This window comes from Amblyomma mixtum, chromosome 8 (assembly GCF_055824585.1).
Source record: "Amblyomma mixtum isolate Tamu chromosome 8, ASM5582458v1, whole genome shotgun sequence".
In the NCBI taxonomy this organism is placed as follows: domain Eukaryota; kingdom Metazoa; phylum Arthropoda; class Arachnida; order Ixodida; family Ixodidae; genus Amblyomma; species Amblyomma mixtum.
The window spans coordinates 51201146-51215587 of NC_143019.1; the positions used below are offsets into that span (position 1 = coordinate 51201146).

The 14442-nt window shown below is 47.5% G+C and overlaps 1 protein-coding gene across 12 annotated transcripts in view; it reads left to right on the plus strand.

The window, feature by feature from the left end:
• Positions 1-14442, plus strand: part of LOC149332392 (uncharacterized) — a 372379-nt gene that overhangs the window by 261227 nt on the left and 96710 nt on the right. For 9 of the 12 annotated variants that reach the window (XM_089557304.1, XM_089557316.1, XM_089557306.1 and 6 more), the window contains 7 exons: positions 729-932; positions 1534-1665; positions 2751-3911; positions 4797-8996; positions 10141-10341; positions 12044-12661; positions 13184-13384. In XM_089557304.1, the coding sequence (XP_089413430.1) occupies positions 729-932; positions 1534-1665; positions 2751-3911; positions 4797-8996; positions 10141-10341; positions 12044-12661; positions 13184-13384 (6717 nt within the window). The remainder of the gene's footprint in view (positions 1-728; positions 933-1533; positions 1666-2750; positions 3912-4796; positions 8997-10140; positions 10342-12043; positions 12662-13183; positions 13385-14442) is intronic. The other 3 variants (XM_089557313.1, XM_089557312.1, XM_089557315.1) reach the window with 3 other exon arrangements.

Consider the following 14442-nt stretch of genomic DNA (forward strand, 5'->3'; position numbering starts at 1 on the left):
GAATTCCCCGGCTGGAAGTATTTCCTGCACAAATGCCTCACTCAGGGCCCATACCAACAAGGGCACTCAGTTAATCACTAAGGCGTGTAACCATTGCCCACAGACAACAATTTCTAACCAAAGAAAAGCATGTACCTCGAGCAGCAATTTCTAAATAAAGTTATTTATCTAACATTTGAACCAGGAACTTATCAGTGAGGTTTTACTGTACATGGGCGTGTATGTAAGTTTACATGCATAATGATATTTTGCTAGCATGTATGAGTAACTGCAGCTGCTAGGTTTTATAGCCTATTCGGAGAATAGAGAATTTAGCCTCCCTGCCTTACCTTTTCTCCCCCGTCTCTCTTTTGGAGAATGGGAAAGCAGCTATGGGGATAACGGAAGGCACTGAAGGCTTTATTATAAAATGTAGGTCTATCGCACGTGCACTTCCGAAACTATCGCTACGCATGGAACAACAGGTTTGTCTGTTTGGGTGAAAAAAATGCTTTTGAGCATAGCTGCGTTTCCTAAAAGCAGCCACTTTGAGGCCCCATTTTCATTCCTTTTACTTTTTCCTGAAGTCAGCACAACGTACTCAGCAGGAACTGCTATAGATGACATGGCTGTCAGCAAGAATGGCAACACTGTGTGCTTGGTCGTTTTTTTTCTGAGAAAAACAAAAAAATTCATTTTTTTGACACACATACGTGCCCATAACGAGAGGTGACTCTCTGCCCATGCAGAAAATGCTGGCCGACCTGTCGAGCCAGCAGACCAAGATGGCCATGTCTCTGGAGAAACTGCGGGTGCATCTCCGTGGCTGGGCCTCGTGGGCACCCGAGGAGAACGCGATGGTGGCCACCGTACAGGAGCTGTCTCAGCAGCTGCAGGGACTCCAGGGAAAATTGGACGCCCGCTGCCAAGAACTGTCTGCCTGCCTCGCACAGGCATGTCTCAAAACCTGCCTCTCATTTTTCCGTCGGTCATACTGTGCTTAGCGTGCAGATTCTTGTTGAGCTTTTTTTTTCCCCAAAGTATCGTGCTCAAATGACCCGCGTTACTTGGTACTACTTGGCTGCAGCTGCCCTTATACCATGTAAATCTGCAGTCACTATCGTCATCGGTAGCCTCCGCGGTGGCTCAGTGGTTATGGTGCTCGGCTGCTGACCCGAAAGACGCGGGTTCTATCCCAGCCGCGGCGGTTGAATTTCTTTGGAGGAGAAATTCTAGAGGCCCGTGTACTGTGCGATGTCAGTGCACGTTAAAGAACCCCAGGTGGTCGAAATTTCCGGAGCCCTCCACTACAGCGTCTCTCATAGCCTGAGTCGCTTTGAGACGTTAAACCCCATAAACTAAACTTTGTAGGTGCTTAATAATCAAATGGACTAAATGAAACTAGCAGCTTTAGTCAGCATCACGCTTGTTTCTTATGCCCCAGGATAACAATCGGTTCCATCAGTCTGGTCATGTGCTGGTCATGTGGAAAGAAAAAGGAGATGGAGATTGCAACAATTTGCCGATTTTTTCGTGATGGCTCTTCCCTTACAGGACGAACAGTACAGTCAAGATCTTCTCCACGTGAGACAACTTCTGTCTCAGTCAGAACACCGACTGAAACTGGCCCTTGGAGCTATCGGTAACACGCCCGAGGAACGAACCTTGAACCTCAAGCTCCAGGAGGTGAGTGCTGGAGTGCGTGCTCAGAAGATAAAATTTACATCTGTGGATGAGTGATTGTATGCTTGTGCAGTATTCTTTGTCTACATGCGAGCCATCTGCTTTAGCAATCACGTTAGAATCGTTATCTAGGCGCGCAGAGCAAAAAGGACTTGTTTCTTCTAAACCTTCTTGCTTTCTTTCATTTCTTCTTTCTCAGTCTTGCTCTCTCGCTTCTTCTAAATTAGAAGCTGCTTCTACTGCTTTTGGTTTTGGCCTCTTCTGAACTATGCACCAAGGTCTGAAATATCGCGAGGTTCTTATAAAGGATTCAACACATAGTTCACTTTTTTCCTTCTGTCGTTACTTGCTGATTATTCAAGTCCTCCAAAAATGATACCCAGGCTTACTTCATATCTAGTTATATTGCAAAGGTCCCGAACAAGCCCGTAGGTTGAAACTTCTTTTCTGAAAGCAGTAGGTGTACATTTAAACTTGCGTTTTTATAGCCTTACTGATTTCATTCCAAACATATGTAATGTCCAATCACAGGGACATGCAGTATCTTGCTTCCAGTGCTAGTCTTGCTAGTATCTCGCCTAATTTGGTAGAAGCTAGTTTCTTTCACAATCCCTGTGTCTTCCACCCCAGCTGCCTTTGTAATATGTAGTCATCTTTATGACTCATGCATCTCCAAGCTCAAAAATGCGATCTGTGGCCTGAGAGTACTCTGCGTTCTATTGTTTTTCCTATGATCACCTTTATCCCGCACGCCGTAATTGCTCATGCACCTATGTCCCCAGGACCTTGTTAGCATATACTCACCTTTGGTCTAGTTCAAAGGAGGCTGAAATAGTAGAAACCGAGGCTGTTTCCCCTCGAGAATTGGCTGGCTTGCTGTTGCCAGACAAGCCACCCGTAGCAGCAGACTGGCAGTACAGCTTCGTTTTGCACCTGCTGTGTAGAAAAACCGAGGCGTTTTGCTGTGTAGAGTAGAAGAGCACGCCGTGGTTCCCACTAGGTCGTGCCTAGGGTAGCGCGCAGCTCGTAACCAACACACTGGTGTTTCTCTTTTCCCCCCTGGTGCCAAACTCTGTTCCCCCCCTCAGGCTCTTAAGGATGAGGTCAGAAAGTACCGGCACCAAATGACACAGCTGCAGGACCACATACGCAAACTGCACCAGCGACAGTTGCCCGATGAGGTGCCATTCAACCTCAGCACGGACACCTCGTACAGACGATACGTGCGATCGCCGCGCGGCAGTGCCCGCCCTTCCAGGGAGGCCACGCCCGAGCCAGGGCAGGCCTCAAGCTCGATGCCAGGTTTCGACCCAAAGAGTACGCCATTCCTTCAGCTGCCGAGAGGAGCGCATAGCTTGCCAGTGGAAAGCCAGGGAGACTTCGAAGAGTCTGCAGAGGTCCCAGTCACCCTCATTGCCCCTGTGATGCAGAGTTCAGCTCCAGTAAAGTCGCAGGAGAAACATGCAAAAGCTAGCACAGCCAAGCCAAGTTCCAAGGATGGCCCTAGTCAGCAGAAGAAAGCGGAGACCAAAGCGCAGCCATCTCAAAGCGTAACTGCTGACTCAAGGCAAGCTGAAGGTTCGGCTGAGGATGCTTCGGCGCTGAAGCCAACGTACGCGGAAATCCTCTCTGGAAGAGCGAGTCCACAGCCAAGCTCAACGAGAGAGCCCATTGCCATTGACGAGCCGGTTCATCGTGAACCCAAGAAGCCTCATCCCACAAAAGAGAGCAAACACGAGGAGGAAGCCAGCGCCACTCCTGTGGTTCAAGTGCCTGTGAGGGAGGAAACCGAGACATCTGAGAGACTGAATGGAGCAGCAGCAGCCGCAGCAGCAGCGCCACCACCACAATCTGTGGAGGAAACAGTGCAAAGGGACTTGTTGTCACCCACGGGCGAGACTAAGCGATTGACGTACGCGCAGGTGGCTCGAATGGGAAGCCCTGTGCCCGGCTACGAAGGGGCCGAGCCTAGAAGTGAGGACGGATCGGGGGGAGTGCGGGAGTCGGGAGGAGTGAGCAAGGAGGACGCGGGGGTTGTGCCTCAGAGGACAGGTACCGATGACGAGAGTGGCGCGGGCTCGCAGGAGCAGCGTCAGGGCACCCCCTTGGAAGAGACGGCCAGCAAGAAAAAGGCCAAGAAAAAGCGCAAGGGGCTGCCTGAAGAGGCAAGCGCTCGGGAACCTGTGGGGGAAGGAGGGGGTGAAAATGCTGGGCGCCATTCCGACGGGTGCCTTGACCCGGCCTCCAAGGTTTGATTCGAACAACACCTTCGCATGTTTGCAGCTGTTAGACGGACGAACCCTTCCGAAAGACACCCACCACATATCATTGCTCTCTCTCCTGCCTGGTCTGCGACGTGTGACTAATACCAAAGCACAGTGATGCGGTCCCTTTCCCATCTGACCTTCTTCCATAGTCCCCTAGCTCTCCCATACCATTCCCGAATTACCGCAGCGCTACTAACGCTTGTTTTGTTTTGGCGTGCTCTGTGGAAGATTTTGTAGATCTCAGCTGTGGACGACCTCTGACCACTACTACCATGAGTCTTACCTCATGTACTGCCATTTGCTGCTTTTTTCTGCATAGCACCATTGACGAGAATGGCTTCTATGTGTCTTGCGATACTGTGACTGCACAAGTTCGTAGGAAGGGCAATCACCGCGTGCATATTTATTAGCAACCCTAGCATGTCTGTGTGACAGGCAAGCTTTGAGTTTTTCTGTGTGTTGTGTTGCATTTGCATTGAGAGTGCCTTTGCTGGTCATGTTTGACAGTTATACAAAGCCTTTTAGAGCGCCCAAAGCGGGCCTAAAAGTGGTTCTGTGCAATAACTTGCATAATTGTGTCATACTTTTGTTAAGGGAGTGCTGTGCATGGTATGTTCCCATCTTCTGGTGTCGTCTTCATGTTTTTTGCTCCTGTTTTTTATGGCAATACAAACTTGTACATCTGCACCACCTTCCCTTGTCTTCCTGTCTTTCTTTCTCTCTTTGTCTCCTCTCTCTCTATCACTCTCTACTCCACAACTTCCTCCTCCAGCTCTTGTCACTTTCGGCTGCACACACACACGCGCGCAGTGACAGTACTGGATTGGCAGCAAGGCCTAGACTAACGGCCTAGTATTTGGCTTACAGGGGGCGGCCATACCAAGCGAAACAGTCCTGAAGCTTTCCGGCCAAGCTCTGGGCTCGTTTATGGACGTCCCCGCCGGCCAGGACTACACGGCCTACTACCAGTCTAGGCCACAGAGTGTTGTGACTCGAGAGCAGCGCCCAGACGGGACCTCACAGGTGACTCGCACCACCACCAGGCTTGTGTCAGCAGTCACCGTGGGGGAGAGGGGCCAGCCACGTCTGGAAACGGATGAAGGCCACCCGTGGCAGCTGTCCGAGTCTTTCAGGTCTTTGACAGGTCCCGATGCCATCCGGGCATACACGGCAAATCTGGAGCCCCTCAGGCGACCAGAACAGGTGTCGACTACTACCGTTAGCAGTGCATGGAGTCCTGCTCATGACAGTTCCTCTTGGGAGTCCTGGCAGTCCCAGCCTGCGGAGGGACAGACCAGATTTGGCAGCAGCTGGGTGGTGACTCGGCACGAGCGCAGCCCATCACCCATGCCTTTTGGAACACCCACAATGGAGAGGCACTCAGTGCGCACAACTCAGCATCCGCAGGCAGCCACGGGCACTACTGAAGAGCTTCCTGCTGTTCCAAAGGAGGCTAGCAGCTTTCCAGGAGTTTCCAGGGTGCTTAGTGATACGTCCATTGATGATGAGTTGAGGACACTGTCTTCCATCGCCAGCAGGCAAGAGCCTGCACCCGGCGAAGTCAAACTTGTGGAGAGTGAATTCAAGAGAGAAGTGGAACCGCTCAACTTGGTATCTTCGAGGGTCGTGCGGGACACAGACGAAAAGAAGACCATTGAGCTTAAGTTCCAGGAAAAAGTTCAGCTGGTGCATTATTCCTTCCAGCTTCCGTCCTATGCGGAGCTGGTACAAGCACCACAGGAAGATGTTCATGAGGCAGCACCTCTGACAAGCACCAGTGTGGGTAGCGTGTCTGTGACCGAAGTGCCGCAAGACATAAAGAGCACCACCGAAGTTTACAGACTGAGCACACAAGGATCTGAAACAGGCTCCTGGAAGCCAACGCAAGGAACAAGTATGCCTGAGGTGGTAAGTGGTGTTGAGACGACACAGTACAGTCAGGGTTGGACAACTAGTCATTTCACTCATAGCGATGCCAAAGCTCCTTCCAAACTGCCGAGTGGAGTGGAAGAGCCTGACAAGGCATCTGTGCCATGGCTGGGTGTTCATGCCCAGCGGCATGTAAAAAGGACTCCATTCGAAACGCAGCCTGCATTAGGTGAGGATGTCAAAAGTACTGTGGTCTTCCCTGGTGATTCTAAGACTGAGACATCTTGGTCCGAAACTCATCCATCAGGTGAAGTTGTCACTCGCACTACTGTAACGGTGAGACAACTTTCACCTGAAAAAACCTCGATGGATGACGCTCGTCGTTTGTTCTTTGGTATTGAGCCTGCTGAAGAAACAGGTAAGGAAGGTCAGCCTCGGAAACCAGTGCTTTTGACTGAGAATGCAGACCTTAGTGAGGTTGCAGGCAAAGAAAAGGCTGATGCCACTATTCTAGCAGGTCAGGCCTCTGAATCTCCTGCTCACACACTCACAACAAGCACAGTGGACGTGGGCACTACTGTTTACCCTACAACTACTGAGTTGCTCTCTACAGCACCAGGGCAACAAACTGCCGTGAAACTGCATCAAGAGCCAGACAAGGCCTTTGGTCAGAGCCTGCAGGCCAATGGACATCCAAAGCATCTTGAACCCGAGAAAACAGAAAGTCTAGCTCCACTAGTTTCAGTCACTGAGACTATCCATGGAAGACCTGATGATTCTATGGAGCCTGTACTATCTGTGCCGAGCTCAGAGCCTGACGGTAAAATACCGCAGTCTGAGGAACAGCAGACCATAGCAGTGCCTTCAGGAAAAGAAACAGTCAGGCTGCCAAGTGTTGACAAAGAAGGGCTAGAGGCAGCTGATCGTGAAGGCCCTGCTAATGGCCAGCCAAAGCAGCTCAAGAAGAGTTCCAAACAGCGAAAGAAGGAGCAGTCACCATCTTCAACTGAGAAAACCTCAGAAACTAAAACGGCAGCTAGCCCTCTTGACAGACTGGGCAAAAAAGTGAAAAAGTTTGCTCTGCATTTGTTCTCCGGAGACAGCAAGCACAGCACTGAAACTCCAGCTGTGGAAGATGCCAAGAAAGGACAACCGCTTCAAGCGGACATTGCTGAGGAGACTAAAAAAGAGAAAAAGAAAAAGTCTAAAAAGAAAGGCAAAGCTCCTCTTCCAGAACAGCCTTCTCATGTAGAAATGCCGCAGGCAGAAATTGCCGGTGACGGAGATGACACCGCACAAATTGCAGTTGCAGAGAAACAAGAGAAGGAACCAGAACCCGTTCCGGTAGGCAGCTCTGCCCTTGTCGACTTTCAGGCTGGCATTCAAGTCGATGTGTCTTTAGAGCCAGGCATTGCTCCTCTTGATGCAGAGCGTTCTCGCAGTGTGCCCACCTCTGTGCTTGATAGCCAGGCACCAGACACAACACCTTCAACTGTACACATGTCATTTTACACTACAACAGACACACAGCAGGATACTCCAGCAGCTGATACAAACAGGGTTGTGACCAAAGGCCACATATCCACAGATCATGTGCCTACAAAGAATCAACAGCCTCATGACGAGTCTAGCACGGTTCCGACATACATACCCGTTTATCCTCAGCCATCCATTTCCGGGAAAGGTCAGTCACCAAAAAAATCACTGCCAATGCAGCCAGTTGACGCCTCTAAAGTGGGCACTGGGAAAGCAGGAGATTCTTTGGACGAAAGAACACTTACTATAATATATGGTGTTCCTACCATTACCACCACTAAAATAGTGCAACCTGCTCAGCATGATGACAAGCGACCCACACCGCCTCAACGCGGAGAGACCGCTCAAGAAAGAAAGTCGCGTCACGTCGTATTTGACTCAAAGCTGGTTGGCCAGCAGCCAGAAGCAAAGGACAAGAACGAACCCACAGGGAAGAAAAAGAAGAGCAAGAAGAAAGATCTTCCTGAAGTGCCAGGTGACAAGCATGTCCAAGACAGTGTCATGACAACAGAGATTACCCAGGTAATCGAAAAAAGAGAGCAGGGACCCTCTTCAACAGGATTTGATTCTCGAGAGTCACTCCTGGAGCCACAACTTGAAAAAGAAAAAGAACAGCCAGGTCAAGACAGTGGCCTTGAAAAGCCTTCAGAGCTTCCAGGTGACCAAAGTCGCCGCACTGTCATCATAGAAGAAAAGACCCACGTTGTGAAGGTGAGTGATTGGGAGCCTGTTTCAGATCGCACATGGGATATGACCAAACCACATGAAACGTATCCTGGAAAGCCCACCATCACTGAAGCCTCGTATATTATCCAAGGTGATGAGGTGCTCTCGCCTCGTGATGTGTCCAGTGACAAGCATCCGGAATCCCCCAAACTTTTAGGCGAAGAAGACTCCTCAAAACGTCTTCCAAGTGACACAGTCCTCAGCTTGGCACCGGATGCTAAGTCCATCCAACAACCTGAAGAAGACAACAAAAAGACAAGCAAAAAGAAGAAGAAAAGCAAGCAGACCAAACCAAGTGGGAAACCGGGAGTCCAGGAACATGACGACAGTGACCTGATTGCTGAACTCACTGACATAATCAGGGAATGTAGAAAAGAAGCCTCACAGGGCTATGAGCCCCCAGCTGATACTTCAGAAGCAAAAACATCTCCAACTGAGGACGTCACGGGGCCTGCTCAAGACAAAAAGCCTGAAGCTGAAAAGCAAGAACCTGGCAGAAAAACGAAAGGTAAGCCTAAGAAGCATTCTGATATTCCAGGTGACCAGAAAGACGTGGACACCTTCGTCATCACTGAAGTCACCCGGATCATCAAGGAAGGCAAGGAGGTGCTTCCAGGAATGCCAGGAGAACCCTCAGCTCAGTTTGTACCTGTTCGTGAAAGCAAGGATGCTCCTAAAGACCAAGATCAGAGCAAGGAGCCCTTAAGCACAACCACATATATGTCACCCGATCATGGAGAAGCAAGTTCAGTGAAGCCAACAGCATTGTCTGATCTGGATGCTGAAGAACCTTTGCCAGAATGGCTTGCTGGTGCCAGGTGGCCCTCACGGGTGACCACTATTATTATAATAGTGTTCCGGAGGATCCTGATAATTGAGCGACTTCTGAAGGAAGCGTCATCCCTCCAGGGTGCTCGAAGGCAACAAAAGTTGCAGGTAGGTTGAGGTGTTTTCATCATGGGCACAATTTTCTCCACTTTTTCGGTAAAGTTAAGGCTTTTTCAATATGGTTATAATCATTTGTTAAAAGTATTGTTACATTTGGATTTGTTATATCCTAGCACCTAGTACATCTCAGTTCAGCAGTCTAATTTGCACAAATTACTGCGTCTAGTCATGTAAAACTTGTTAGATTTTCTATGATTGTCGGCTGGATGGTGCGTCTGCATCTTTCATTTTGCGGTGTGATCTTTCATTTTGCGGTGTGACAAAACGAACGAGAATTGGCTCATGCATGGAGTGCACATGCCGTCACAATCATTGTCTACTTGGCTTTTGCTGCAAGGGCAAAAAAAAAGCTGGTGCTCGCTATTTCCTCGTCAGTAACGTAATCACCATCGTAACCACCATCAATTTGTTTCTCTCATCTCTGTCAAAGAAGAACTCCAACACTGGCAGGGGTCATGCATGCGTGCAGACAGAAGTTTGCACATGGTACCCACCCAGGCACGAGCTCTTGTTTTGCAGCACCACATTGTAATAGCGTGCTGACATTCTAAATGGTCAACATTTAGACTGCACTGTTAAAATATAGGGTAGTCGTTCTAGACTTTTTGGGGAGGTGCAGTTTAGATGGCCAGTAAAGTTCAGTATGGAGGAAAGAAATCCCATGCTTTCAGACGCTCTTTCTTTTATTTACTTTTTAGCATCCAAAAAAGTACCTTTAAACTTGCTTGCTGGCAAATTTCCTAGCACACTGTATCTCCCTCCTTTAAGATCAACAATTATGAGTCTTGCACCACTATTCTTCTATGTGTCCTAACCTGGAAGCTGATGTAAAGACATACAGCCAAAGACTAGAATGCTTTTTTTACTATACTAGTGCAGTAGATGCCTAGATTTTGGTGATAATATTTAATTTTTTAAATATAGTGAACTGGAAAGCTGTGTATCTGCTTTCATATAGTGGGGCTGTAGTTTTAAGGGATCTAAAATGTTTTAGTCATACCTTGATATTTTGATATTTACGTTTTCTTTGCCGGATAATCCAGGGTACGGGCTTTCTTTCTGTAAAAGCCTTCCTTCATGCTTTTGATTCATGCCTCACAGGCGAATGCTGGTGATATTTTTTTGTTTTCAGGAAGCACAGCAGCTCATTGATGAAATATCTCGGCAGTTGTATGATGACAACGTGCGTCGAAACCTAGAGCTCTACCGTTCTGAGCATCCAGACATGGCAGTGCACTACGGGGAACTGTCCGACCGGCTCCGAAAACTTTCTAGCCACCTTGACTCTGAGAAGTCTTCAGCACCACAAGTGGAATCCCCCAAACCTGGCATGGTACGTCCTTATCTGTTCTTAATTCGGCAGACAAAGTTCGTAAGAGCATGCCACGAGAAGGTCTGCATGTTTTTACCAGCAGGGAAGCGTATGCAATATACACCCTAATGCAGCACCAATCACACAGCACAGCCGTGCATCTGCCACTGTAGCTTCCTAAGAACCCACTTTTATACTGCACTGGTACACTCATTCTTCTTTCCTCTCTTGAGGGAAAGAAATGACAGCCAATAATGGGATAATATATTAGTAGTGCGTATGTGATGCAACAGGGCCTTCATTGTAATGACATGAAAGAATAGCGAGCATTTAAGGGGGGACACAGTTCTCAGCAAAATGTTTTGATTTCTTGATGTATGTACATGAAATTTTTTTCGCATGTTAGGAATTATTTTGTGACTACTCTCACAAAATTTCCATCTTATATCTACAGAAAATTTTTTGTAATACAGTCGAGCCCATTTATAATGGCCATAGTTATGATCGGTCGTTTATTACGAACGAGGGTGGTGCTACCGTCAAAATATGAATTAGAGAAATGGCACTGTACCTCATACACAGCAAACACCTGTGAGAGCCCAAATCGGTTTGAGCAATCGAGGAGGTGCCGTCAATTCAGCCTCAAAGTAAAAAAAAAGTTGACTTCCCGCCAGCGTGGAGACCAAAAAGTGTTTTCTAGTTTCCGTAACACCCCCCTTAAAAAACAGCGTAGCATCCCCCAAAAAGCATAAAAAGGAGGCATTAAAGGTGCACTGAAGAAGATTCTGAACTTGTCTTTTTGCCGCGGGAACTCGATCTACATGTTCCTAGCATTCTTAGAAACAGTGACTTATTGCCCTGTGTGGCCGATTTCCCCAATTAAATCGAATTAACGTCCGGCTCCCGCCTTTTTCTTTGAATTCTGCCTCGTACGGTGGGCGGAGTCGACCAACGCGTGGAGCGCCTTTCACCCAGTCCTGTGGAGGCTTTGCTTTCGCTTTATTTTGTTTTTTAGGTTTCCATGAATAAATAGTTTCATTCGCAGATAATATAGCCGCAAAATAAGCCCGAAGAAATAAAAATATGCGCGGACTATTTGCTACTACGGACTACTACGTATTACTCCGCCGATGTCAGAGCGGCAAGCCGCCACGGGACTGGGTGAAAGGCGCTCCACGCGTTGGTCGACTCCGCCCACCGTACGAGGCAGAATTAAAAAAAAAAAGGCGGGAGCCGGACGTTAATTCGATTTAATTGGGGAAATCGGCCACACAGGGCTATAAGTCGAAGTTTCTAAGAATGCTAGCAACGTGTAGATCGAGTTCCCGCGGCAAAAAGACAAGTTCAGAATCCTCTTCAGTGCACCTTTAAAGCTACCGGCTAAGCACACACCGATGAGCTGCAATGTCAGTCGGTGCATGCTCATGTGCCGGTTGGTTTCAAGTGCAAGCAGATGCACAGTTTGTGTGAAAGAGCGGCAGTGGTCAAAGAGAAACGACTGCATGCGTCAGTGATAAACTAATGGCAGCTATGTGAGAAATTTAACAGCCACTCAAATGGTATGTCTTGCTGGCATAGCCAGTCAAATGGCATGAGTTTCTCCAATCGGTTCTGAAATCTCTGCGCTTATGCCAGGTGGAAGCGCACATACAACAGGCAGTGCATTTCTGCATTGCCTCCACTTTCTGTGCAGTTTCGGATGGCGCATGCTATTTCTCTGCAGGAAAACAAGGAAGTGCTTCCAGAAATGCCAGGAGCAGAGTTTGTGGAGCCAGGAAAGGTGCCGAGCCGTGAACCAACACCAGGAAAGGAGCCAAGTCTTACAACTATTGGTCTCCCAGAGCCTGCTCAAGACAAAAAGCCTGAAGCTGAAAAGGAAGAGCCTGGCAAGAAAAAGAAGGGCAAGCCTAAGAAGCCCTCTGATGTGCCTACTGAGCCCAAAGACGTGGATACATTCATCATCACTGAAGTCACCAGGGTCATCAAGGAAGGCAAGGAGGTGCTTCCAGGAATGCCAGGGGAACCCTCAGCTGAGTTTGTACCTGTACTTGAAAACAAGGATGCTCCTAAAGACCAAGAACATCCTGGGGATCACAGTAAGGAACCCTTAAGCACAGCCACACGTATGTCACCCGATGAAGGAGAGGCAAGTTCAGTAAAGCCAACAGCATTGTCTGAGGCGGATGCTGAAGAACCTTTGCCAGAATGGCTTGCTGGTGCCAGGTGGCCCACGCAGGTGACCACCATTATTATAATAGTGTTCCGGCGGATCCTGATAATCGAGCGACTTTTGAAGGAAGCCTCATTCCTCCAGGGTGCTCCAAGGCAACTAAAGTTGCAGGTAGGTTGAGGTGTTCTGTCAAGTACACAATTGTCTCCTCTTCATCTGTCTATTTAAGACTAGCAATAGAGTTACAATCACTGGTTAAAAGTTTTGTCACATATGGATTTGTTTTGTCACATAGCACATGATATCCTACTTTTTCTACCTTCAAAATCAACATTTGTGAGTCTTGCACCTCTATTCTTCTATGTGCACCATACCTGGAAGCTGATGTAGTGACGTACAGCCAATGACTAGAATGCCTTGTTTACTGTACTAGTATGGTAGGTGCCTAGATATCGGTATTAATATTTCATTTTTTTTAAATATAGTGAACTGGAAAACTGTGTATTGGCTTTCATATAGTGGGGCTGTAGATTTAAGGAATGTAAATTGTTTCTGTCATACCTTGATATTTTGATATTTATATTTTCTTTGCCAGATAGTCCAGAGCACGGGCTTTGTTTCTGTAAAAGCCTTCCTTCATGCTTTCAATTCATGCCTTACAGGCAAATGTTTGTGATATTTTTTTGTTTTCAGGAAGCACAGCAGCTCATTGATGAAGTGTCTCGGCAGTTGTATGATGATGACGTGCGTCGAAGCCTAGAGCTCTACCGTTCCGAGCATCCAGACATGGCAGGGCACTATGGCGAACTGTCCGACCGGCTCAAAAATATTTCTAGCCACCTTGACTCTGTGAAGTCTTCAGCACCTCAAGTGGAATCCCCCAAACCTGGCATGGTATGCCCTTCTGTTTTTAATTTGTAGACAAAGCTCATAGGAGCATGCCACGAGAAGTCCTGCATGTTTTTAAACCCATTCCTTTGTTTTTTGTGACATCCTGTCGTGCTGTGCATTTTCTGTGCTTTTGAGGCTTTCTCTACCATCTCAGCCTTGTCAAGATGCACTGGGTATTCACCATGGCAAACCTAGTGCAGTGTGTTAATTATCACCAGGGAAGCGTATGCAACGTGCACCATAATGCTGCACCAATCACACAGTACAGCCGCACATCTACCACTGTCACTGTAGCTTCCTGAGGACTCGCATTTAGGTTGCACTCATAAACCCATCCTCCCTTCCTCTCTTGAGGTACAGAAATGGCCAGCCAATAATGGGATATTATTTCAGTAGTGCATGTACAATGCAAAAGGCCTTCATTGTAATGACATGAAAGAATAACGAGGATTTAAGGGGGACACAGTTCTGAGAAAAATGTTTTTATTTCTTGATGTATTTACATGAAATTTTCTTAGCATGTTAGGAATTACTTTATGGCTACTCTCATAAAATTTCACTCTTATATCTAAAGAAAATTGTTTCGCAGTACAGTCGAGCCCACTTATAATGGCCGTAGTTGTGCTACCATCAAAATAAGTGTTACAGAAATTGAACGACATTAGAGCACAAATCGGTTAGGGCAAATGAGGAGGTACCGCAGCGTTCATTTACATATCTGGAGTGAGGAAAACATTTCGTGAAACTCATCTAAAAATCACAGATCTAAAAAAGAAAGGATGTCTTGATCCGCTCTATAATCCTATTAGTGCAACAAACGGGGACATTATAGATAAAAATAGATAGCTCTGCTCTGAAAGGTGAGTATATGGGCAGAAAACCATGTCAGAAAAAAATTACCACTGTTTGAGTGTTGCGCCGCAACGCACAGCCGCCGCAGTTCGCGAAACAATTTTTTTGCATTATTTCTCGGTAGTTTGGGCAATGAAACTTTAGGGCAGAATAGAAATAAATATATACGTGGTTACAATTTTCAAAAAATCAATTTTTTTAGCCGTTTT